The sequence below is a fragment of the Dreissena polymorpha genome, chromosome 15 (assembly GCF_020536995.1).
Source record: "Dreissena polymorpha isolate Duluth1 chromosome 15, UMN_Dpol_1.0, whole genome shotgun sequence".
NCBI classification, from domain to species: Eukaryota; Metazoa; Mollusca; class Bivalvia; order Myida; family Dreissenidae; genus Dreissena; species Dreissena polymorpha.
In genome coordinates this window covers 58,802,724-58,829,377 of record NC_068369.1, presented here as the reverse complement: position 1 = coordinate 58,829,377, position 26,654 = coordinate 58,802,724, and the positions used below count along the sequence as shown (strand labels likewise).

The 26,654-nt window shown below is 37.8% G+C and overlaps 1 protein-coding gene across 5 annotated transcripts in view; it reads right to left on the bottom strand.

Moving 5' to 3' along the window:
• LOC127860277 (nephrin-like) overlaps positions 1-26,654 on the bottom strand; it is a 393,077-nt gene that overhangs the window by 345,837 nt on the left and 20,586 nt on the right. For all 5 annotated transcript variants that reach the window (XR_008039666.1, XR_008039667.1, XR_008039664.1 and 2 more), the window contains exon 3: positions 25,688-25,990. Coding sequence is in view for 1 of the 5 variants with exons in the window: in XM_052398274.1 (XP_052254234.1) it covers positions 25,688-25,990 (303 nt within the window). In the remaining 4 variants the exon portion in view is untranslated. The remainder of the gene's footprint in view (positions 1-25,687; positions 25,991-26,654) is intronic.

The window sequence follows — 26,654 nt, the reverse complement described above, 5'->3', positions numbered from 1 at the left end:
TGAAGAATGTGCTTGTAAAACATGAGTTTGCTGATAATAAGGTATTAGCACTCTTATACCATATGATTTTGTTTTCTGAACCCACACCACAAATTTATATTTAAAGACAATACCCATAGGGCGTAGCCAGCATTAATTTAAGCAATCTGTGAACTCCACCCACCGAATTGTAATCTGTCGGCCCCTTCCTCATGCTTTTTCTATAATAGCCTTAAATAAATCGGAAAATAAAAGATATTTATAAATGATTTATTCATACAGGATTTTGTTTGAAAATGATTCTGAATGCTGCATTTACTTTCTTTTGAAAATATTAATTACAGATTGTGACTAGATGCACATCAATCAAGAAGAGGTCTGTCAAGCCTTGATAAAACTACATAAATTTCAAATGTAAACAAGAGCACCGCCTTGCGGGTGCAGACCGCTCATCTATTTTCTTTTTAAAGGTGAACAGACCCTCATTTTCAATCACAAAGGAGGGAGGGGTGGAGTGAAGAGGGATGTATAGTGTGGGGGTGTGGACATTTATTACATTATTTTCCAAAAATGGGAAAAACAATGCAAAAAAAATGCAAAAAAAAATCGGTGGTGGGGGTGGGGGGGGATTCTTGGGTGCAATGGTTGGACGGTATTTCAAACATAAAATAATAAAAATAAATATTTGTGTTTTTTAACCGTTTCAAAAAAAAATGAAATTTGGGGGGGGGGTGGGGGGGGGGGGTATAGTGTGAGGGTGTGGTGGTCATTTGTGAGATGATCTTAAAAAAGAAAAAAAAAAAAAAAAAAAAATTAGGGTGGGGGGGGGGATTCGGGTGGGGGGAGGGGGGGGGGTGATTCTTGGGTGCGATGGTTGGACGGTATTTCAAACATAAAATAATAAAAATAAATATTTGTGTTTTTTAACCGTTTCAAAAAAATAATTTGGGCGGGGGGTGGGGTGGGGGGGTGGGGTATAGTGTGAGGGTGTGGTGGTCATTTGTGAGATGATCTTAAAAAAAAAAAATAGGGGGGGGGATTCGGGTGGGGGGGGGGAGGGGGGGGAGGGCACGGGGGAGGGATGGTTTGGGTGGAGTCTATTGTGGTATGTCAGGTGAGAGTAGTTTTGTCAAAGTATCAATCAAATCTAATCATAAATAAAGAAGTTATGGAAATTTTAGCAATATTTAATAATTTGACCTTGAGAGTCAAGGTCATTCAAAGGTCAAGATAAAATTCAACTTGCCAGGTACAGTAACCTCATGATAGCATGAAAGTATTTGAAGTTTGAAAGCAATAGCCTTGATAGTTAAGAAGGTAAAGTGGATCGAAACACAAAATTGAACCATATATTCAAAGTTACTAAGTCAAAAAAGGGCCATTCCGTAAAAATGACAACCAGAGTTATGCAACTTGTCCTTTTACTGTACCCTTATGATAATTTGCGAGTGTTCCAAGTATGAAAGCAATATCTATGATACTTCAGGGGTAAAGTGGACCAAAACACAAAACTTAACCAAATTTTCAATTTTCTAAGTATAAAGGGCCCATAATTCCGTCCAAATGCCAGTCACAGTTACAAAACTTTGCCTGCACAGTCCCCTTATGATAGTTAATAAGTGTTGCAAGTATGAAAGCAATAGCTTTGATACTGTAGGAATAAAGTGGACCTAAACACAAAACTTAACAAAATTTTCAATTTTCTAAGTATAAAAAGGGCACATAATTCTGTCAAAATGCCAGTCAGAGTTACATTACTTTGCCTGCACAGTCCCCTTATGAAAGTTAGTAAGTGTTGCAAGTATGAAACCAATAGCTTTGATACTTACGGAATAAAATGGACCTAAACACAAAACTTAACCAAAATTTTCAATTTTCTAAGTATAAAAAGGGCACATAATTCTGTCAAAATGCACGCCAGAGTTATCTAACTTTGCCTGCCCAGTCCCCTCATGATAGTTAGTAAGTGTACCAAGTTTGAATGCAATAGCATTGATACTTTCTGAGAAAAGTGGACCTAAACGTAAAACTTAACCAAAATTTTCAATTTTCTAAGTATAAAAAGGGCACATAATTCTGTCAAATTGCATGCCAGAGTTATCTAACTTTGCCTGCCCAGTCCTCTCATGATAGTAAGTAAGTGTACCAAGTTTGAATGCAATAGCAATGATACTTTCTGAGAAAAGTGGACCTAAACTCAAAACTTAACCAGACGCCAACGCCGACGCAGACGCCGACGCCAAGGTGATGACAATAGCTCATAATTTTTTTTCCAAAAAATAGATGAGCTAAAAATTGAAAAAAAATTCAGAACTGCTTTTTATGTTGAGTATAACTCTCAGCCTTTTACTGATTTAAAAGGATTATGTAAATTTCAAATTAAAAATGGCCTTAATTTAATGGACACATATCTTATGACAAGGCTTGTGCTGAAGTTATTGGCCACATTGAAGGAATTGTTTGTTTGATGACCTGAAAACACAACTCCGCAAGTCTCCATTCTTAAGCATATATTGTGATGAACGTACTTATTAGGTAAAGTACTTGATGACTTTTATCCTAGAATGTGTTACCTGAAACTGAAAGAACCACCTAGTACACAAGCTGATAGCATTGTCACTGCTACCAACTTGGCCTTCGATAAATTTGCAATTGGGATTACAAGCAAACAAGTGTAATTCAGCAAATAAAAGAGCAGGGACCTGCTCAATTAATCTTGGCTGTCTGGTGGTTAGATCACAGGTAAGAACTGTTTTTAGAAGACAGATTCAATGGCGAATATATTGAGATAATGTTATTGGTGATCTATTTAGCGTCTTATTTGCCTAAGAGTCTTTTTTTAAAGAAACATTACGAAAAAAAGAAAACAGAAGATTTTTTTTATTATTCTGAATTGCATGCAAACATCCACAAGTGATAACTAATACCAGTAATTTTATTGCTATCTTAATTTTACAATTGTATTTTACACGGGAATCAATCAGTTGAGGAAGACCAATTCAACTTTGTAGCTTTTGGTCAAACCATTTTTTTTTTTTATTCAAAAATAACTATTAAACTCATCACAATACACGTGATTGTTAACAAAATGCATGTCTTATGGCCCCAAGGCATCCCTAGATGGGAACAGTTGTGAATCAGATATGAATGAATAAAGCTCGTTGGATTATTGTCGACCTGAAATGGCTCACAAGTTATCCAGGGGTGACTAAAAGCCGATTCATTGAACCCTGGGGTGACTTCAAGCCGGCGCTTGTCGTCCCCAGGGTGATTAGAATTGTCTTCATGTCAACCCCGGGAAACATGAATCGTCTTCTAGTCACCCTTGGGTGACAAGAATCAGCTCATAGTCGACCATGTATTTTTGTTATCAAACTGCACTGCATCCAGGTATCTAATTTAGGCTATTGTGGCTTGTTTTTTTTAGACACTCAGCTCTACTTTTGTTTTTGTAGTATTTTTACACAAATTCCCATGCATATAAATGACCAAATCATGTATTTATTTTTGAAAAAATAAAATTGTTGCCGAGGGTGACTTTATGGTGATTGCAAGGTTGACTAGAATCGGCTTGAAGTCATACCCGGATGACAAGAATCGGCTTCATGGCTGCCCCGGATGACTACAATCGGTTTCATGTCACCCGGGGGTGACTAGCGTCGGCTTAAAGTAACCCTTGGGTGAAAAGAATCGGCTTCTAGTCACCCCCAGGTGACTTGTGGGCCATTTCAGGTCGACAATGACCCATTGAGCGTGAATAACCCTGTGTCACTATCAATTGACAATTTCAGTTGTTTGTTTTATGGCTTTGTTAAAGGCCCTATAAAGGTTACTAATCCAATTATAATGCATATAAACTGGTCTTATTTTTACCGGATTTCAGTTACTCTTGCATAAAAAATGTTTATAGCAACTTCATAACTGGAAGATATGTTTACAACTTTGCAACTAACGTGATGTGTAGCCTCAAAGCTTTGAAAATCAACAATATATTATTGGTGACCTGAGTCACTTTCACTTTCCCGAGTAAACAGCGATGTTAATAAACTGATTGTTAGTAAACACAATTGACTTGGAGGACACTGTATTTTAAGCTAAAAAAAACTTGCATTAATCATTTATTATGGTAATGTACAATAGCATAAATATAAATTGTTTTTTGATAACCTTTATAAATAAAATATGAAAAAAAATTAAACAAGAGCTGTCAGAGGACAGTGCGCTTGACTATTAGAGTGCTTGACAGTATAACGTAAGCCATCATGGGGAAATTGTTCATATTCAATAATTTATTAGACGATCTTGAAAAAATAAAAAAAGGAAAAAAAAAAATCGGGGGGGGGGGGGGTGTAGAGGGGGTATAATGTGGAATGTGGTCATTTATTAGACAACGTTTCAAAAATAAAAAGGGGAAAAACAAATTTTTTGGGGGGGGCGTAGAGGGGGGGTGAGAAGGGGGGTATAATGTGGGGTGGGGTAATTTTTCAGATGATGTTAAAAACAATTTGATTTTTTTTGGGGGGGGAAGGTTGGGGAGAGGGGTGGTAGGGGGGTGAGAGGGGAGTATAATGTAATTTATTAGATGATGTTAAAAAACAAAAATTGGGAGGGAGGTTGGGGGGTAGGGGTGGTGAGAGGGGGGTATAATGTGGGGTGAGGTAATTTATTAGATGATGTTTAAAAAAAAATGGGGGGGGGGAGGTTTGGGGGGGGGGGGAAGGGATTCTGGGTAAGGGCGTGGGGTATTGTTTGGGTGGAATCCATTGCGGTATTCAGGTAAGTGTTGTTTTGTCAAAATAATAATAAAATGTGATCATAAATAAAGAAGTTATGGCAATTTAAGCAAAATGTTCAATTATATAAGTGTAAAAGGGGCCATAATTATGTAAAAATGCTTGATACAGTGGTCTGCTTTTGTTTATAATTTGGGGTCATGTTGGTTAACAAGTATGCAAAATATAAAAGCAATATGTCAAAGGATATAGGAATATTTGGGGTAGTACGCAAAGTTTAACATGGATTTATCAATAATATCCATAATCTAAGTTTAAAACAGGCAATAATTATGTCAAAATGCTTGATACAGTTGTTTGCTCTTGTTTATAGGTTGGGGTCATGATGGTAAAACAAGTATGCAAAATATGAAAGCAATATGTCAAGGGACATTGAAAATATTTGGGGTAGTACGCAAACTTTAACATTTGCTGCATATTCTAAGTGTAGAAGGGGCCATAATTTTGACAAAATGCTTGATAGAGTTGTCTGCTCTTGTTCATAAGTTGGGGTCATGTTTGTAAACAAGAATGCAAGATATAAAAGCAATATGTCAAAGGATATAGGAATATTTGAGGTAGTACGCAAAGTTTAACATAGATTTATCAATAATATGCATATTCTAAGTATAAAAGGGGCAATAATTTTGTCAAAATGCTTGATACAGTTGTATGCTCTTGTTTATAGGTTGGGGTCATGATGGTAAACAAGTATGCAAAATATGAAAACAATATGTCAAGGGACATTGAAATTATTTGGGGTAGTACGCAAACTTCAACAGTTGCTGCATATTCTAAATGGAAAAGGGGCCATAATTATGACAAAATGCTTTACTGTTGGTCAACAAGTATGCAAAATATGAAAGCAATATGTAAAGGGACAATGACAATAATTGGGGTAGTACGAAAACTTTAACATTTGCACGCTAACGGAAACGTAAACGGCATGGAAACGGAAACGCCGATGCCGGGATGAGTAGGATAGCTCCACTATATATATTTTATTCATAATAGTTGAGCTAAAAATCGGTAAATAATTACGGATCGTAACCTTTATAGGGCCTATAATGGACCACACTAAACAGTCTCTACAGTGAAATCCTCCACAATAAAATCATGGCCATTTACTTAATAGACTGATAATAGCTAATGAACGTAATCCTCATGGACATTTTCATGAAGAATATTATCAAAACATTTTTTCAACATTATGTGGAAATGTACAACATCACCATATACCCATGGAAAGCGTGCGTGTATTTATTTGTGGATACAAACTTTGTAGTGCAGAGAACATTGATATTTGGTGATTTCAGTTAAAAGTTTCTTTGGTATTTTTTACACAATTATATTGCAAATAATTTGAAATTTATATTTCATCTTAATTAATTTCAAAGAAAACACGCCATATCTTTAGTGTAACGCTTATTTAGTCGAGTAATTATTGAAAAAGTAATTGTACTGATTAAAGAGAACATCTGGACTAAACTGGATTTAGTGTAAGGGGGTATGAAAAAAACCTTACAATGTAGACTGACCTATTGTATAAACTGCAGTGTATTGATAACAAGAGAGCCAAGATGGCCCTAGTTCGCTCACCTGAGAGGAGTCGGTTCATTCAATCTTTACCAAACGTCAAACTTGACCTAGATATTGTCCAGACAAACATCCTGGTCAAGTTTTATCATTATTGAACAAGAACTCTGGCGTATGGAGTGTTATTGTTTTTGTAAGAATTGACCTGGTTACCCATATTTTGATTTTACCCCCTTTACCAAACATCAAACTTAATTGCTTACAAAAATAAATATTATGACCAAGATTCATAAAATCTAGAATTATTGTGTACTTATTTCTCCGATACTGCTCATATTCAATAGGGTTCAAGTCCTCATTGATATTAAGATACTGTGCAAATTTGGAAATAATTGGATAAAAATGTGGAATTAATTGCGTAAACAAGCAGGATTTCAAAATTTTCTCATATTCAAGGGGAAGTCATTCTGGACTTATTGCTTCGATATTGCTCTTTTTAAACAAGGGCTGTTTGTAAAACATGCCCCATATGGGCTGTAAGTTGTAGTGGCAGCATTGAGTGAATATGTTGTTTGTCAGTGTTACCTTGACCTTTGAACTAGTGACCTGAAAATCAATAGGGGTAATCTGCCAGTCATGATTAATGTACCTATAAAGTTTCATGATCCTAGGCCTTTTTTATTCTTGAGTTATCATCCGGAAACCATTTTACTGTTTTGAGTCACTGTGACCTTGACCTTTGATCTGAAAATAAATAGGGGTCATATGCCAGTCATGATCAATGTACCTATGAAGTTTCATGATCCTAGGGGTAAGCATTCTTCAGTTATCATCCGGAAACCATTCTACTGTTTCGAGTCACTGTGACCTTTTACCTTTGACCTAGTGACCTGAAAATCAATAGGGGTCATCTGCCAGTCATGATCAATGTAACTATGAAGTTTCATGATCCTAGGCCTAAGCATTCTCGAGTTATCGTCCGGAAACCATTTTATTATTTCCAGTCACTGTGACCTTGACCTTTGACCCAGTGACCTGAAAATCAATTGGGTTCAAGTCCTCATTAATATGAAGAAACTGAACAAGTTTGAAAAGAATGGGATGAAAATTGTGGACTTAATCGGACAAACAAGAAATAGGGGTCATCAGCCAGTCATGATCAATGTACCTATGAAGTTTCATGATCCTAGGCCTAAGCTTCTTGAGATAACATCTGGACACCATTTTACTATTTCGAGTCACTGTGACCTTGACCTTTGACCCAGTGACCTGAAAATCAATTGGGTTTGAGTCTTCATTAATATAAAGGAACTGAAAAAGTTTGAAAAGAATCGGATGAAAACTGTGGACTTTATCGGATAAACAAGAAAAAGTAACCATTTTACTATTTCGAGTCTCTACGACCATGACCTTTGACCTAGTGACCTGACAATCAATAGGGGTCATCAGCCAGTCATGATCAATGTACCTATGAAGTTTCATGATCCTAGGCCTAAGCATTTATGAGTTATCATCTGCAAACCATTTTACTATTTCGAGTCACTGTGACCTTGACCTTTGACCCAGAGACCTGAAAATCAATAGGGTTCGAGTCCTCATTAATATAAAGACACTGAACAAGTTTGGAAAGAATCTGATGAAAACTGTTGACTATCGGATAAACAAGAACAAGGGACAAAATTGTCACAAAACCAGGTTTTCATTGTGAAAAAAAATCTGATAAAGGGAGACAACTCAAACTGAACTTTTGAAATGAACAAACAAAATTAACCCCCTTTGTAAGTTTGTTTTAAAATAAATCTATTTTTAGTCGTGGCGACGTTGACATTGGAGATATTGGCGTGATTCTTTCGTGCGACACACCGTCCCATGATGGTGAACAAATGTGCCAAATGATTTTAAAATCTCATAATGAATGACATAGTTATAGCCCAGACAAGCTCATTTATGGCTATTTTTTACCTTTGAACTCAAAGTGTGACCTTGACCTTGGAGATATTGACGTAATTTTTTCGCGCGACACACCGTCTAATGATGGTTAACAAATGTGCCAAATGATTTTAAAATCTCACAATGAACGACAAAGTTATGGCCCGGACAAGCTTGTTCCGCCCGCCCGCCAGCCCGCCAGCCAGCCAGCCCGCCCGCATTCGCCAATCTAATAACCAGTTTTTTCCTTCGGAAAACCTGGTTAAAAATTAACCATTTTACTTCTTCTAGTCACGGTGACCTTGACCTTTGACATGGTGACCTGAAAAAGAAAAGGGGTCATCAGCCAGTCATGATCAATGTACCTATGAAGTTTCATGATCCTAAGCCTAAGCATTCTTGAGTTATCATCCGGAAACCATTTTACTATTTTGAGTCACTGTGACCTTGACCTTTGACACAGTGACCTGAAAATCAAAAGGTTTTGAGTCCTCATTAATATAAAGACACTGAGTAAGTTTGAAAAGAATTGGATTAAAACTGTGGACATTATCGGAGAAACAAGAAAAGTCTAACGCATGCACACACACACAGACAGACAGACACCATGCCATCCCATAAGCTCTTCTGCCTTTGGCAGTAGAGCTAAAAACAGAAGGGCCAAGATGGCCCTATTTCGCTCACCTGAGAGGAGTCGGTTCATTCAATCTTTACCAAACGTCGAACTTGACCTAGATATTGTCCAGACAAACATCCTGGTCAAATTTCATAATTATTGAACCAAACTTCTGGCATATGGAGTGATTTTGTTTTTGTATGATTTGACCTGGTGACCTATATTTTGAGTTGACCCCCCCTTACCAAACATCAAACTTTGCTTACAAAAAAAAAAATTATGACCAAGATTAGAGTGTTTACAAGGATTTTGTATAATATAATGAAAATTATATACATTGGAATAAATTTGTCTATGGATGTCTGCCAGTTTTATACTGCTGCTGATGGTTGCGAAGGTCCTGGAATTTGAATATCTTCTATCTGCACACTCTCTGTGGCTGTGCCTTCCTGGTTCGACACAGATGGGCTGTTGTTGATTATGTCTGTTTTAGATTTAACAGTTTTAACAATAGTACCTTCCTTTTTCACAAAAACACATCGCAGGAACCCTGTTTGCTTCTCAATTTCATGTTTTCTTTGTGGGCTTTCCCTTTCTCTTGGCTTTTCAAAGCGCTTTCCCCCATCCCCGGACATCAATGGTCTTCATACAGACCCGACAATGTGCTTTTAAAATGTCATTTGTTTTCTGTACCCAGGAATATTCAGTTAACCACCCTGGTCTGAAACGACACTTCCCCATCGCTGCGTTTTCACTCGCAAAATTGAGCACAATGGAGAACCTCTGATGTAGTACACATAATCTGGGACGTGTACACATAAGGTTTCGTACTCAATAGTGTACGAAACTTATATTTCGTACTCAACTTTTTGTGCGAAGGAATTTATGCTTAATTTTTGTAATATTTCCCTTAAGAACGATTTAAGTTTATAATTAAAGCGTTGATAATAGTAATTTTGAGCAGAAATAAACATTTTCAAGGCTTTTTACATGAAATAAGCACTTTTCAAGCATTTTTTCAAGGCCAACCTTTGTTCAAGGGCTTTTCAAGCCTAGGACTCGTTTTCAAGCACTTTTCAAGCCCTGTGCGAACCCTGTTAAATATAGGCCCTATTTAAGCACATGTACACTTTTTTGACCTCCTAGGCTGGGTCAAATTTAACCCCAGGGGCATAATTTGAGCAAACTTTGTAGAGGACTACTATATCTCACAACATAAAAAATGTGGTAGCCCCAGGTCCTAGAGTTAAAAACAAGAATATTTTTAAAGTTTTCACAAAATAAGCACTATATAAGCGTATATAATATTCAATTTGTGATCCGCGGGTCAGGGTCAAATTTGACCCAAAGGGAATAATTTGAACAAACTTGGTAGAGGACTATAAGATGTTACTGCATACCAAATTTGGTAGCCATAGTCCGAATGGTTTTCAACAAGAAGATTTTTAAAGATTTCACAAAATAGGTGCTTTATAAGCGTTTATTCAATTTTGTGACCCCCGGGGCAGGGTCAAACTTGACCCCAGAGGCATTATTTGAACAAATTTGGTAGAGGGCTATTAGATGTCACTACATACCAAATTTGGTAGCCCTTTGCCATACAGTTATGGACAAGAAGATTTTTAAAGTTTTCACAAAATATGCCTTATATAAGCATTTGTTCAATTTTGTGACCCTCGGTGCAGGGTCAAATTTGACCCGGGGGATAAAATTTGAACAAACTTGGTAGAGGACTATAAGATGACACTACATACAAAATTTGGTAGCCCTAGGCCAAATGGTTGTGGACGTGAAGATTTGTAAAGTTTTCTCAAAATAGACCCTATATAAGCATATGTATGTTCAATTTTGTGACCCTCAGGGCAGGGTCAAATTTGACCCCAGGGGCATAATTAGAACAAAATTTGGTAGAGGACTATGAGATGTTTCTACATACCAAATTTGATAGTACTAGGCCCAATGGTTATGGATGGGAAGATTTTGAAAGTTTTCACAAAATAGGCCTTCTATAAGCAAATTTTCAATTTTGTGACCCCCGGGGCAGGGTCAAATTTGACCCCAGGGGCATAATTTGAATAAATTTGAAAGAAATTCACATCAGGAACATTCCTGAGAAATTTCATGAGAATTGTAGTTTAGGAGAAGATGTTTAAAGGAAAAGTTAACACACGGACGCACGCACGCACGACGGACACAGGACCATGACATAAGCCCGGCTGGCCTTTGGCTAGTGGAGCAAAAAACAAAAAATTCAGCCCTGATAGCAATATTCCTTGATCTATTACCAACTTCAGCTGTTGTGTTGCGCGTAAATATGTGAATATAAAGTATGGGAAAATAGGAAACAATTTTTAGTTATTCATAAATATACTCTTCCCTGACACGTATAATTGACAAATTGTTTATGAGCTTATTCTATATATGATCAGTTGAACTTATTCTAGTTTACATAACATGCACATTATGTATCAATATGTGAATGAATATACTTGAAACTCTTAAATCTCTGATATAATTATTTGAATTTTACAACAGTTTGATTTATACTGTTTGGATTCAGTTATTTGTATCCTGTGTACAAAGCTTCTATGTTGCCATATATTTCCAGTTTTCAGAGGCTGTCTGCAGTAGAGTTTCTTCTTATTGTGTTATTGCAACCTGTTTTTGACACTGTCTTTACATAAGTGAAGGACCACATGCTGTTTCTCTATTGCTGATGCCGCAGAAAGTCAACATTGTCTATTAGTTGTTTGCCTGCGAACAATTCAGGTAAATAACTTCTTTTGAAAAGTATATTGCCTTAAACTAAATCAATCAAAAAGGGCAAACTGTTGTATCTATTTGACATATTCACAATTAGGAGATTGAAATATGAAAGATTCTTCCAATACATCTAAAAATATTAGTCGAAGAACAAGGTGGTAGGTGGGACTCACCGATAGCAGATACGTATTTAAAAATTAAAATGAATTTTACTTAAAAAATTTGTTTTCATGTCAAAAATACGTTACCTGCTATCTAATAGCTGAATTTGCAGCTGCGGTTGACGGATCACTTATAACTCCCCAATCCCCATCACAGCAGAACCTATATCCAAGGTTATCAGCTAATAATAGCAGAACCCTTAACAAGGGTTATCCGGTAATCTTCGTTAGTATGGTATTGACTTTGACTTCTTGAAAAAGAGTAAGAATGTCTATGTCATAAAAGACACAACTGTTTGCGAAAACACAATCGGCCCAGTCAATACAATTTGTCTTGTTGGCACTCCAGAGAACGAAGAGAAAAAGATAAAGTAGTCTGATTTCTCAAGAAAGTATCTTGGAGCACGTCAGAGAGTGGGGTGTGATAATATACGCCCACAGAGCTGACAGAGCTCGTAATTCATGAGGTCTGCTCTTAAAAGGGGATGAATCCCTAGATGAGAGAGAAGAGTAAGCCTTTTATAGTCGAGGCGACCCAACAAGAAATAGAAGCCGCAGACACTTCCCCCCCCCTTTATGTCCTCAAGTTCTACAAAAACTTGGGACCTTGAAGGATGAGATGCCATAGAAGGGAGTTGATTTCAAGCAAGGAATCCTGGCTGACACAACAAAATGACGGAGCCATCGGATCAAAACGAAAATGGCCGTCTTAGATACAAAGAGCATGACTTTCACTTCTCCGTTTGGCTGAAGCCATAGTAAGAAGAAAAACGGTCTTACAGATTAGGAACTGTAAAGAAGCCTGATAAAGGGTTCATAGGAAGCCTAAGTAAGCGACCAAAGAACACATGCCAACAAAACCTATTAAAGGGGTAAGGGAACGAGAAACAGGCGTTGTAGTTCCATTGCTCTGAACGGTTCCGAAATGGCTGGGTCAAAACAGACTTGTGATCACTTGCGAAAAGCAAAGGTATGCGAAAGCATAGATCTGTATCCTTTGATGAAAGAAAAAGTTCATTATCATCAAAGAGATAGATGAGAAAAATCCACTAAGCGTCTAGCAAAGGGATTGAGGGGATGAATTGCTCTCGAATACACCAGTCAGATAAGAGCTCCCAAATAGTATCATATACTGTTCTGGTGGACTTTCTCTTTGAAGAGGCAACCAATGTTAAAGCCCTAACAGAAAAACGTTTCTTATGAAGAGATTGTCGGATAACAGCTGGACGTGTAGTGGAATATGTCTGGATCCGCATGAAGTGTGCATCTCTGAGATAGGATATCTAACCTATGAGGAAGTTTCCTGGGACAGTTGCACAGGAGACTGAGAAGATCGTTGAACCAGAATATCCCGGGCCATTAGGAGGCAATCAGGAGGATCTGGCAAGAGCTAACCTTGATTTCTCCAAAGATTGGGAAATAAATATGGGTGAGAGATAAGCATAAGCGTCCAGTTGGTCCCCAGCGAATAAAAGAGCGTCAACCGCCCATGCTGCTGGATCCTAAACTGGACTCACGTACAGAGGAAGTCTGTGGTTGTCTATGGTCACAAACAGGTCAACCAGTAGATAACTGAACGAGAGAAAAATCTGGTTGGCCACTTCCTGATAAAGTGTCCAACCGATGGAAGAAACTGGTGATTGCGAGACACAATGTCTGCCAGGGCGTCGATACGACCTGGTATGTGTTTGGACAAGAGAGATATGTTGAAGCTCTTGCAAGGAACAAGTAAGTTTCTGGTTTCCAGATACAGGGAGAGAGAGTGTGATCACCCCTAAGCATTGATGTAAGCCACGACTGATGTGTTGTCTTATGACATAATCACACAGGAGTCCTAAAGATGTGATTGGAAATGAGATACAGCTAGAAAAACTGCACATATTACGAGATTGTTGATGTGCAGGTGAAACTCCTGAGGAGACCACATTCCTGAAATTAACAGGCTGAGTGGTTCCAAGTGAGAGTCCCAACCTTCCCTGCTCGCATCTGTATGAGATGTAAGTATGGTTGCAGTGGAAGAAGTGGTACTCCTGACAAGACAGTATCCTAGTCTAGCCACTACTGAAGGTGGGAGACTTAAGGAGGGAAGGAGGGGAATCTGTGTTAGCAAATTGTCTGGATACCATTTCCAACAAGCTGAGAGATAGTGCTGAAGAGGACATAGGAAGAGACGTTCCTGCAGAAAGATCGTTGACCGGACTGGTCATCGAATGACTGGTGACCAGAACGGTAAACGACAAACCCTTGGCCGGAGTCACATGGTCAAGGACGGGTAGTGAAAAGTCGCGGTAAGCCGAACTTTCTCTACTCAGATCAGACTTGTAAAACACTTAAGTCTATGACCAGTCTTCAGTAGCCTATTTTCTTGAACCAGGAAAAGGTGACTGTAAAATCCTGGAGAATAAGTGTCTTGAACCATTTCTATCGCCTGTTCCATGAGTAGAGAATGTAATATGAAATTGTGGATGTGGCGATACCAGATGCATGGAGACGCGGGAAGGTGAAGGCTTCTTTCGAATTAAAAAGTGAGGTCTTGTAACAAGGGAATGAACCCACGCGTCCAAAGTTATTAGAAACCATCGATAGCAAAGTGCAGAAGTATGGCTGCAACTGGTACCTCCGGTATCGGAGTTGTAGTAGTAGAAAGGGGAAATCCCTAGAAGTGACCTTTGGGAGGTCCGTCCTAGCTGGTCGAAGGCTTGAAAGTCTTCTGATCCGGCTTGGGTTTGCCATTTTCCAATAGTCCTACCAGACAAATTTTTAGGATCCTACCAGACAAATTCTTAGGAAGACGACCTGTATAGAAAGATGGCCTGTGAGGGGCCGGATGTGGAATGGAGAATGCCATTTTGAGTAAAAAGATGCTCTTCTTAGCATTCTTGGCTGTCGGAGACGTTGGGGGCTTAGAAGCTGGACGCTTAAAAGCCCCTTGGCTCTGGCAAGATTGTTTCTCCATTTTTAAGGAAGAAAAGATTTGGTCTTCTCCATACACCGTGATTGCCGCCTTTATACTGCCTCCAAAAAGAGAATCTTCTGTAAAAGGAACAGTTCTGAGCGAGTTCACTCCTGGTTCCAACAGGAAATGTTGTGGCAGGAAAGAGAGGATGAGGTCTCTCCGGATCCTTAGCATCACAGACATTTAAGATGCAGCATTATGTGATAAAAACTACGTTGTCCGTGAAAGAGGAAGTAATAAGGCATGGAGTTCTTCCAGAACTGAGTCCGATAGCTTCCAAGTCATATCCAAAGGATGTGGCCGCTGTGAGGTCTAGCTGGTTAGCCAGACCTTTAGATCCGCGCTCTCTCAGTTCCATCATGGAGTAAGGACCTGAACTAGGGTCATAAGGGTCATAAGTAACTGGTAAAGTAAACAACAGCTTGCTAATGTCAGGATCCCAACCTGGATTTTGGAAAAATCCAAACTGGTAGTTGGATAGGTTACTGGGGACTTGTAGCTTAAAACACAATCAAGCCGTTTAGGCTCAGTCATGTCCTTAGGGACTCCCCATGGTGATGGATGTGGATTCCAGTGACTGGAAAACAGACATTTTATTTTAGCCAATGGAAGGCAGAGGTCGACGCGCGACGTCGCCTTGCTATCCTGATAGAAATGTTCCGTGTCGGTGACCGCAGAGCCTGTAGTCGCCAGGGACAGATGGCAGCATAAGTCATCACTTAGGGTCTTAAACATATGTTCATAGACCTGAAGAATAGAAGCCAAAGAGTAATGTTCAGCCTCAACTTTAGACTTTGGGCTCGCTTCAGCCCACAACCCTCTGCAAGACCAATGCTCTGCATGTAGTAGGCAGAGACAGAAGCATGAATACCAGATGTAGGTATTACATAAACTTCTATTATCAGTTTGAAAGGCGTAAAGTGTTACTGAAAAATGCTGAATCCCTTATGTATTTGGATTCGATGGGGTAGCAGCTGGGGGTATACGACTAGGCAACGTAGAAGATACCCGTGGGGCTGAAAAGATAGCTGTGGGGCAAGATGAACCCCTGACCCTGGTGCCTGAGAGTTAAACGAACTTTTGTTCGTAGACAAATTAGGCCCAGTGACTGTAGAATTGGCTGAAACGTGTGTTGAGGCCCATTGGGGGACCGACACACGTGGAAAAGAGTCCTGAGATTCCATCAAGGAATAAGAGGGGAACCACCAAGGGGACCGAGGGGTCCGAGAGCGCCTATGTGAGGAGCGGCAATGTCCCTTATCCCTGCGATAACGAGACAATCTTCGACTATGCTGGAAATGAGGTCTCATTGAGTAGCGTCTCCCCGAGCATTTGGGGTGATCACTTACGAGACCGGTACTCAGTAATAGGTGCTTGGTAACCTGTACTTGGTGTAAGGTGACTGGTACTCGGTGTTCGGAACATGTTACTATGTGCTCAGTGACCTGTACTCTGTGATTGGTTACTGGTACTTGGTGCTTAGCACTCGGAACCTATGTCCTAGGATATCGTTTTAGCCTAGGTTGCATTACACTATGTTCCAACCTAGTCTAATTTACGTATGTAGGTGGTGGCTAACAGCTCCAGAAATTTACAGGGTGATATAACCAACCAACGGATTAATAGATATTAGATATTATTAGATAGCAGGTAACATATTTATGACATTAAAATAACAAGAACTGTGTTTGTGAAACACAGTGCCCCTCACTTAGCTTTGAAGCCACAATGCTGCAGCTATTTTAGAGAAAATTGTTAAATCCAACTTTGCCAAATATCAATGGACCGGAACAAAACTCACACTTCATCTGCAAGTCATGTACGTAGACTCACATATCAAAAACAAGGACTGTTTGTAAAACATGCATGCCCCCCCCCCCCCCCCCATATGGGCTGTCAGTTGTAGTGGCAGCCATTGTGTGAATACGTTTTTTGTCACTGTGACCTTGACCTTTGACGTAGTGACCTGAAAATCAATAGGGGTTATCTGCCAGTCATCATCAATGTACCTATGAAGTTTCATGATCCTAGGCGTAAGCATTCTTGAGTTATCATCCGGAAACCATTTTACTGTTTGAGTCACTGTGACCTTGACGTTTGAACTACTGACCTGAAAATCAAAAGGGGTCATCTGCCAGTCATGATCAATGTACCTATGAAGATTCATGATCCTAGGCATAAGCATTATTGAGTTATCATCCGGAAACCATTTTACTATTTTGAGTCATTGTGACCTTGACCTTTAAACTAGTGACCTGAAAATCAATTGAGTTCATCTGCCACTCATGATCAATGTACCTATGAAGTTTCATGATCCTAGGCCTAAGCGTTCTTGAGATTTAATCCGGAAACCATCTGGTGGAGGAACCAACCGACGGACCAATGGACGGATGGACCGACATGTGCAAAACAATATACCCCCCCCCCTTTCTTCGAAGGGGGGCATAATAAATTCAATATCTGAATGTGTTGCATAACTCACACTTTATCTGTAGGTTATGTAGGTGGACTCACATAACAAAAATTAGCTCAATACCTGAAAGTGTTGCAAAAAATGTCTAGAAAATTGAAAAATTTGGAAGCCCAAGACCAATAACTTCGCCAAAAAAAAATGAGAAACAAAACTGACATTTCATCTGTAGGTCATGTAGGATGACTCACAGACCAAAATTCAGCTCAATATCTGATAGAGATGCGTTAAAAAAAACACAGACACTGGAATGTTGGACAGACGGACTGACAAACCAACATGGTAGGGGCGGCATAAACAAGAGCTAAATATCTGAAAGCATTGCATAACAAGGGACAAAATTGTCACAAAACCAGGTTTTTAATTTAAACAAGATGTGTTTGTGAAACACAATGTCCCCCTATATGACGTTTGACCTTGAAGGATGGCCTTGACCTTGACCCTTCACCACTCAAAATGTGCAGCTCCTTGAGATACACACGCATTTCAAATATAAAATTGCTAGCTTCAATATTGAAGAAGTGACATTACATGAGCAATTTTGACCCATATATTTGACCTTGAAGGATGACCTTGACCTTTCACCACGCAAAATGTGCAGCTCCATGAGATACACATGCATGCCAAATATCAAGTTGCTATCTTCAATATTGCAAAAGTATTCATAAAATAAGCAATTTGGGCCACATATATTTGACCCCTTACCTTGAAGGATGACCTTGACTTTAACCTTTCACCACTCAACATGTGCAGCTCCATGAGATACACATGTATGCCAAATATCAAGTTGCTATCTTCAATATTGCAAAAGAATTCATAAAATAAGCGATTTTGGCCACATATATTTGACCTCTGACCTTGAAGGATGACCTTAACCTTGACCTTTCACCACTCAAAATGTGCAGCTCCATGAGATACACATGCATGCCAAATATGAAGTTGCTATCTTCAATATTGCAAAAGAATACATAAAATGAGTGATTTTGGCCACATATATTTGACCTCTTACCTTGAAGGATGACCTTGACCTTGACCTTTCACCACTCAAAATGTGCAGCTTCATGAGATACACATGCATGCCAAATATGAAGTTGCTATCTTCAATATAGCAAAAGTTATTGCAAAATGTTAAAGTAGGCGCAAACCAACAGACCAACCAACCAACCAACAGACCAACCAACAGACAGGGCAAAAACAATATGTCCCCCACTACTATAGTGGGGGACATAAAAAAGTCTGATCAAGGGAGACAATTAAAAATGTGCAATATTATCCCCCTTGTTTAAAATTCAATCTTTTTTTACTCGTGGCAACCTTGATTTCAATTTGAGAAAAAAGACTGATAAAAGGAGACAACTAAAAAAGTGCATTGTTACTGATTGTTCATAGTTACCCCAATTGTTTAAAAATCAATCTATTTTGAGTCGTGGCGACCTTGACTTTGGATATATCCACGTAATTCTTTCCTGCGACACATCGTCCAATGATGGTGAACAAATGTGCCACATGATTTTAAAATCTCACAATGAACGACATAGTTATGGCCCGGACAAGCTTATTTAGGGCCGTTTTTGACCTTTGAACTCAAAATGTGACATTGACCTTGGAGATATCGACGTAATTCTTTCGCGGCAACACACCGTCCAATGATGGTGAACAAATGGGCCAAATGATTTAAAATCTCACAATTAACGACAAAGTAAAGGCCCTAACAAGCTTGTTCTGCCCACCAGCCCGCCCGTCCGCTGACATTCGCCAATCTAATAACCAGTTTTTTCATTCAGACAACCTGGTTAAAAAAACTCAGGAAAACAGTTACTATAAAGAACATTTCTAAGTCCAAAGCCCATAACCTAGCTGAAAATCAATGAACCCAAACCTTACTCACACTTCATCTGTAGGTCATGTAGGTAGACTCACATACCAAAAATCAGATGAATATCTGAGAGAATTGGTTTAAAAAACTCCAGAAAACAGAACATTTTTAAGTCTAAGGCCCATAACTTCGTCAAAATCAAATGTACCAGAACAAAACACGCACTTCATCAGTAAGTCATGTAGATAGACTTACATACCAAAAAACAGCTACATGTCTGCAAGCATTACATAAAATAACTCTGGAAAATTTCAAAAGCCAAGACCAATAACTTCACCAAAAATCAATTGACCAAAATGAATTTCATACTTTATCTGTAAGGCATGAATATAGACGCGCATGCCAAAAATTAGCTAAATATCTTAAAGTGTCGCATAAAAAACTCCGCAAAAAAAAGAAAAGAATGCAGGACTGACTGACATACGGACGGATGGACAGTTCAACTGCTATATGCAATCCATTACAGGGGTCATAAAAATTAGCTCAATATCTGAAAACTCTGCTTAAAAAAAAATTAAGAGGGCCAAGATGGCCTTAGTTCGCTCACCTTTTTTACAAGCCTTGTTCATTGCTTAGTGAAAATTCAGTACTCTACAGCATATAAGATTGGTTCTCTTCTGTTAACTTTTGCAGTGTGAGCATATGATTTATTCTGATTGAGTTTTGTCCATTTGCATGGGTTTTCTGCATGCAAACATTTGCAAGTTATGCTAATTCTACATGTGTTTACAAGGTTTTTGTAAGATTAAGACCTCCTGACCAAGGTTTTGACCCCACATGACCCAATGTCAAACTTTGCATAGATATCATCAAGAAAAACATCCTGGTCAAGTATCATCATTATTGGACCAAAACTATGGCCTCTAGTGTGTATACAAGGTATCATTGGGACAAATCTTCTGACCAAGTTTCATTAAGATTGGACAAGAAATGTGCCCTCTAGAGTGTTTACAATGTTTCTCTATAGCCAAATAAGGAAAACATCCCCGCCCACTGGCCACCATGTTTTTCAACTGACCGGACACACTTTGTACTCAACCAAGATATCATAAAGACAAACATTTTGACAAAGTTACATGAAGATAGGGCATGAAAAGTGACTTCTACAGCGTTTACAAGGTTTCTCTTTTTTTTGACCTAGTGACCTTGTTTTTGATCCGACATCACCCAGTTTAAAACTCTACCGAGATATCAATGGGACAAAGATTCTGACCAAGTTTTAAGAAGATCGGACAAGAAATGTGGCATCTAGAGTGTAAACAAGGTTTCTCAATAGCCAAATAAGGAAAACTGCCCCCCCCACTTGTGGTCATGTTATTCAACGGACCAAAACCACTTACAAACTCAACCGAGATATCATTAAAACAAACATTTTAGACAAAGTTACATTAAGATTGGGCATGAAATGAGACTTCTACAGCGTTTACAAGGTTTTTCTTTTTTTGACATAGTGACCTAGAGTTTGACCCCGCACAACCCAGATTCGAACTTGACCGAGATTTCATTGGGACAAAGCTTCTGACCAAGTTTCACAAAGATCGGACAAGAAATGTGGCCTCTAGAGTATTTACAAGGTTTCTCAATAGCCAAATAAGGAAAACTGCCCTGCCCACTGGTGGCCATGTTTTTCAACGGACCGGAACCACCTTTGAACACAACCAAGATATCATTAAGACAAACATTTTGACAAAGTTTCATGAAGATTGGGCATGAAATGTGACTTTTAGAGTGTTAACAAGGTTTTTCTTTTTTTGGACCTAGTGACCTAGTTTTAGACCCGGCATGACCAAGTTTCGAACTCGACCGAGATGTGGCCTCTAGAGTGTTTACGAACAAATGTGGGTGGACGGACAGACGGACAGACGATGTACAAAGACCGATCACAAAAGCTCACCTGAGCAATCAGTGAGCTAAAAAATCAGGAAAAATCAGGAAAAACTGTTATTATACAAACATCTCTCAGTCCAAGGCCCATAACTTGCCCAAAAACAATGGACAGGAACAAAACCCACACTTCATCATTGTGTAGGTGATGTAGGTAGACTCAAATACCCAAAATCAGCTCAATACCTGAAAGCTTGGCGTAAAAAAAACTCAAGACAAGAGGGCCATGATGGCCCTGAATCGCTCACCTGACTAACCTTGCTACATCAACTTTAATTCTATCAGACCCATATACAATCCCAAGCCAGATTTCATTAATTCATACATTCTGACAAAATTTCATTAAGACATTATGAAAACTGTGACCTCTTTCATCTACACAAGGTTTTACTAGAATTGGGCCTGTGACCTAATTGTTGACCCCAGATGACCCAAAATCAGATATTATTAAGATAAACATTCTGACCAAATTTCATAAACATCTGATGAAAACTGTGACCTCTATTGTCTACACAAAGTTTTTCTATTATTTGACCTAGTGACCTAGATTTTGACCCCAGATGACCTAAAAACAGTCCCAACCCAGATTTCATCAAGATAAACATTCTGTCCAAATTTCATAAAGATTGGATGAAAACTGTGACCTCTATTGTCTACACAAGATTTTTCTATTATAATAGATTTTTACATAAAAGTTAACATATTAAACATGTCAATATAAGTAAAATCATTAAACAAACAAACATGTGGTTGAACAGAATACATTTATTGTCAATACACACAAATAGACATAATACATTGAGTACAAAATTGTAAAAAATGTCCCTTAAAATTTTACATACAGGATGATAATCTATTCCTATTATAACAGAATAAATTCACAAACAAATATATATAAACATTAATAAAACTTAAATATAATTATATACAATTATTGAATATAAAAATTTAATGTTTATTTCACCAGCATTTTTCACCCTGTATTTCAGTGTACTGTCATTTGCATCAGATGGATGTAAACGTCTCAACCATTCCATCAGTACTGTTATTGGAAGATTGTCTTTGTTAACATAACGTTTTAACTCAATAACAAGTCTGTTGGTCAGTTGTTCTGCCTTTATGGGCTGAATAGTCATTCAATACTTGCAAAGTTAAACCAATGTGTTGGCAGCAAGGGCCTGGGAAGTTTCAGGAGTCCATCTTCATATCCTCCCTTCAGACCAGACCATGAAAGTTCTGTGGGATTACAATACACCTGACACATAATTAAGACACACATTGCAATAAAATAACAAGAACAGTCTGCCATAAAAAAAATTGTGCACAATTGAGAAATAATGAGAACCAAATGTCTAAAGTAGTTTAGACCTAAAAACTGTCCTCTGCACATTTAATATTGTACATATATATATTGAAACAACTTAATCATAAAAATCCATAATACTTATAAAAACATGTTTAATATTGTTTGTTTCGTGCAAAATCAATCAGTTTACAAAAACTAATTGGTATATTATGGTTTAAAATCGCTAGACGAAATGATGCGTATCCGAAATTATATACAGTACTGTTTACATAATTTGTTTAGAATTTTAATGTCCTTACAAACAGAAAATAATAAATTAGTGACAGAAAACACAGAAATATATTAGATGAATTGATTAACACCCACTGTAGTGTTTTCTTTTGCTTAATAAGGCTTTATTCTGTGAATATTTAGTTAATTTTCGCTAAGCGAAGGAAATTGAAAATGGCGGCATTTGCTTCGCCGTAGAACATTTTAGGATTTTCGTAACCACTGAACTTTGAAAAAAAATGTTTTGGGGTAAACCATTTGGTCATGAAATATATCGAATTAAAGCTTAGAGTATGTACTTTTAAACGATATAACTTCTTGTGATACATACCGATTAAGTTTCCGACAAATTCACACAGACTTTGGTCCATTCTAACACAATTGTTTACAAGCCAATTTGAACGGAAGTTGCTCCTCTGGTTGGTTAATTTAACTTCATAAAGTTTCATAAGGATTTACCTCACCGCAAAACATGTGGAAATTACCCACCGTCATCAAACCGTGTCCGCCATATTGCACTCTACCGCGGACGTGTGAAAATACCGATACATTGTAACTCCAATATAGCGCGGTCAATGGGGTCCAAGCTGCGAAACAGCGTTATAACGGATCCGCGTTATAAGTTTTGAGCTCATTTACTGCAAGGCGCTTTAAAAAAAAAAACAGGTATAGAATAGCCTATAATATACGTCATGTATATTGCCATGCTGTGTTGACGCAAATACATGCATATAAACCGAATCGTATCGATAACAGTATACATACCGCTTTTCTTATGTGCACATTTATCCGATAATCCAATAAAATTGCAACATCACTTAAATAATAATAATCTTGAACATTAATGACGATATATGTTTAAGAAATTCATAAACACAACCGTACGCATATATGCCATTTTCAGAAGTGTTAAGAGTACAGTGCATTATGGGGCAAAGCTTTCATTGGACGAGCGACTTAAAATTTAGATTGAATGCAATACGATTCATGTACAAAAAAATTGTTTTATTGCGTCATACGCATGCAAAAAAACGTGTTTCCCAGGGACTTTCTGATACCGCGCGAAAATGAAAGTGAAACTCTGTTAACAATTACAGGTACACTGCATTCGCATGTAAATAAATCGTCTGCATTATTTAATTTCTTATACACGAACTGAAAGATTAAATGACATAATACTAGAATGATAATGAAATGACAGAAAAAGTTGTTTTATACAGTGGGCAGTATATTTTACAGCCGCTCATTTAATATAGTCAAACTGCATTCATATCTAAGTAAGAATGTTTCAATCGTTTTGAATTACTTTAATTGTATAACTATCCCGCTTGCACTTAACTTATGGAAATTATCGCACTGAACCGCTCTGATGAGGAATACATGTAATAAACACTGACACGCGAGTTTTTCACACCTTTATTGACATTACACAACAGATTAACACCAATTAGCTGTCAGTGTTGTTTAACCTCGAGGCGATTAAAATCGGTTCAACGGACGGTTGAATAAAGCAATCAACATGTGATTGCCGCCATCTTTGAATTGTCTGAAAATACATGAAGTTGCATTATACGGATTTGAATCAGAAATCAAATGGAAGGTTGGAGAAAAAATGGGATCCAAGCAACCCCCGCGTTATATTGGATTCAGCGTTATATCGGAGCGCCTTATATTGGAGTTACAGTGTAATCCGCATTGTTCAATAATTAAGCAACGATTCATAACACTTATCCTTTATGGATAATCATGTTATAAAAACCATAATAAAGAAAATTTTATTCTCTTAAATCTGATATATAAATTATTATTATGCACTTAGTGAAAAACAATTAATTATGCTGTTAAAGGTTTTTCTATTATTTGACCTAGTGACCTAGTTTTTGACCCCAGATGACCCAAATACAATCCCAACCCAATTCTATCAATATATACATTCTGACCGAATTTCATAAAGATTGGATGAAAACTGTGGCCTCTATTGCCTACACAAGGTTTTTCTATTATTTGACCTAGTGACCTAGTTTTTGACCCCAGATGACCCAAATACAATCCCAACCCAGATTCTATCATGATAAACATTCTGACCAAATTTCATAAAGATTGGATGAAAACTGTGACCTCTACTGTCTACACAAACAAATTGTTGACGCACGCACGAACACACGCACGCACAACCGACGCCGGACATCACACGGTCACATAAGCTCACCATGTCACTTCGCGACAGGTGAGCTAAAAACTGAAAATGTCAAAGTCCAAGGCCCATAACTTTGCCAAAAATCAATGGACCGGAACAACACTCACACTTTATCTGTAGATAATGTAGGTAGACTCACATACCAAAAATCAGTTCAATATCTATAAGCGCTGAATAAAAAAAACTCCAGAAAACAAAATACTGGAAGGACTGTCAGACCAACAGTTCAACAGCTATATGCCACCCCTACTGCATTTATATGGACAGGGCATAAAAATAACATCAATATCTTAATGCGTTGGCAAAAAAACTCCAGAATACAGTTATTATGAAGAAAATTTCAAAAAGTCCAAAGCCAAGAACTTCACCAAAAATCAATGGACCTAAACCCAACTCACACTTCATCTGTAGGTCTGGTTGGTAGACCCACATACCAAAAATTAGTTCAATATATGAAAGTGTTGCATAAAAAACCTCCAAAAAAACAGTTATTATAGAGAATATTTATAAGTCCAAGGCCTATGTCTTTGCCAAAAATCAATGGACCTGTACAAAACTCACACTTAATCTGTAGGTTATGTAGGTAGACTACCAAAAAATGAGTTACTATAGAGAAAATGTCCAAGTCTAAGGCCCTTAACTTCGCAAAAAGTCAATGGACAAGAACAAAACTCACACTTCATCTATAAGTCATGTCGGTAAACACACACACAAAATATTAAGTCAATATCTTAAAGCGTTTCGAAAAAAGTCCGGAAAATGGAATGCGGACAGACAGACGGACGATCCAACTGCTATATGCCATCATATCTGTGGCATTAAAAGGTCGATAATTCTGCCAAAACTTTGTTCAGTAAAATTAACTACCTTCATTGATCATCTACCCATAAAGGTCACTGAACTGTGGGAGTTTCAGTAGATCAATTTACATATATCCCCACTATCACTGATGGAAGGCATATAAATGTATACCTTTTGCAATCCTGAACACACCAAACATCACTGGATCAGCTGCACCAATGGCATTAAATGTCAAAAGTCTTGCATAATAAAAACCCACATCAAGGCTGGTTATATTAAATGTAACCGTGTCATCAGGTCCAATACTTGCTTCCTCAATGACGGTTGTGTGGTTGATGTAATTGTCTGAAGAATCCTTAGATAATTGAATAACAAATGTCTGTGGATGTCCTCCATTGAAGCCACGTTTCCAAGCAAAATACACAGATTTCTGAATGACAGTGAAGTTCAATGCTGCTGGTGATGAGGGTTTACCTGAAATAGAAAATAAATTTCTAAAAATTAAATTGCAGAAAAACAACACACACCAAAAAAGGTAATGCATGGTTTTGAAAGAATTCAATCCATCTTCAATGACATTTAAATCAATACACTTAATTATTATTACAAACAGCTGCAAGCATTAAATTCATACACAATTAAGAACACTATGTTCTCTAACATTCTTTATCACATTACCATAATATAGCAGGCCAAGGTTTTTTTCCACTTTTTGGGAAGATTTGCCATGGCTTTGGAATTGGGAATTTTATCGACATTTTCATGAAATTGGGAAAATAAATTAATTAGCCTTTTTTTCCTCACAAAAAGTCCACTGATTAGGGAAGTACTAAATTTGATATTACTCTTTTTTTTTTGGAAATAGGGAATTTTTTTTGCCATATTTTGGGGAAAAAGTATACTTTTTGGGATTGTGAATATAGCCGAATTTCGGCTATAAAATCAGGCAAAAAAACGCCTGAAAACAGTATGCATGAAAACCCTCAAACCATTACTGGCCACAAAGTCTGGTCTATTACTATAAATAGCCCAAACCAATTTTTTTTTTAAACATAAGAAATTGATGTCAAATGAATATTTTAAGTTTCAGAAAGCATTTTCTGTTTGTTTTTATTAATTACTTTGTACATTCTATTTT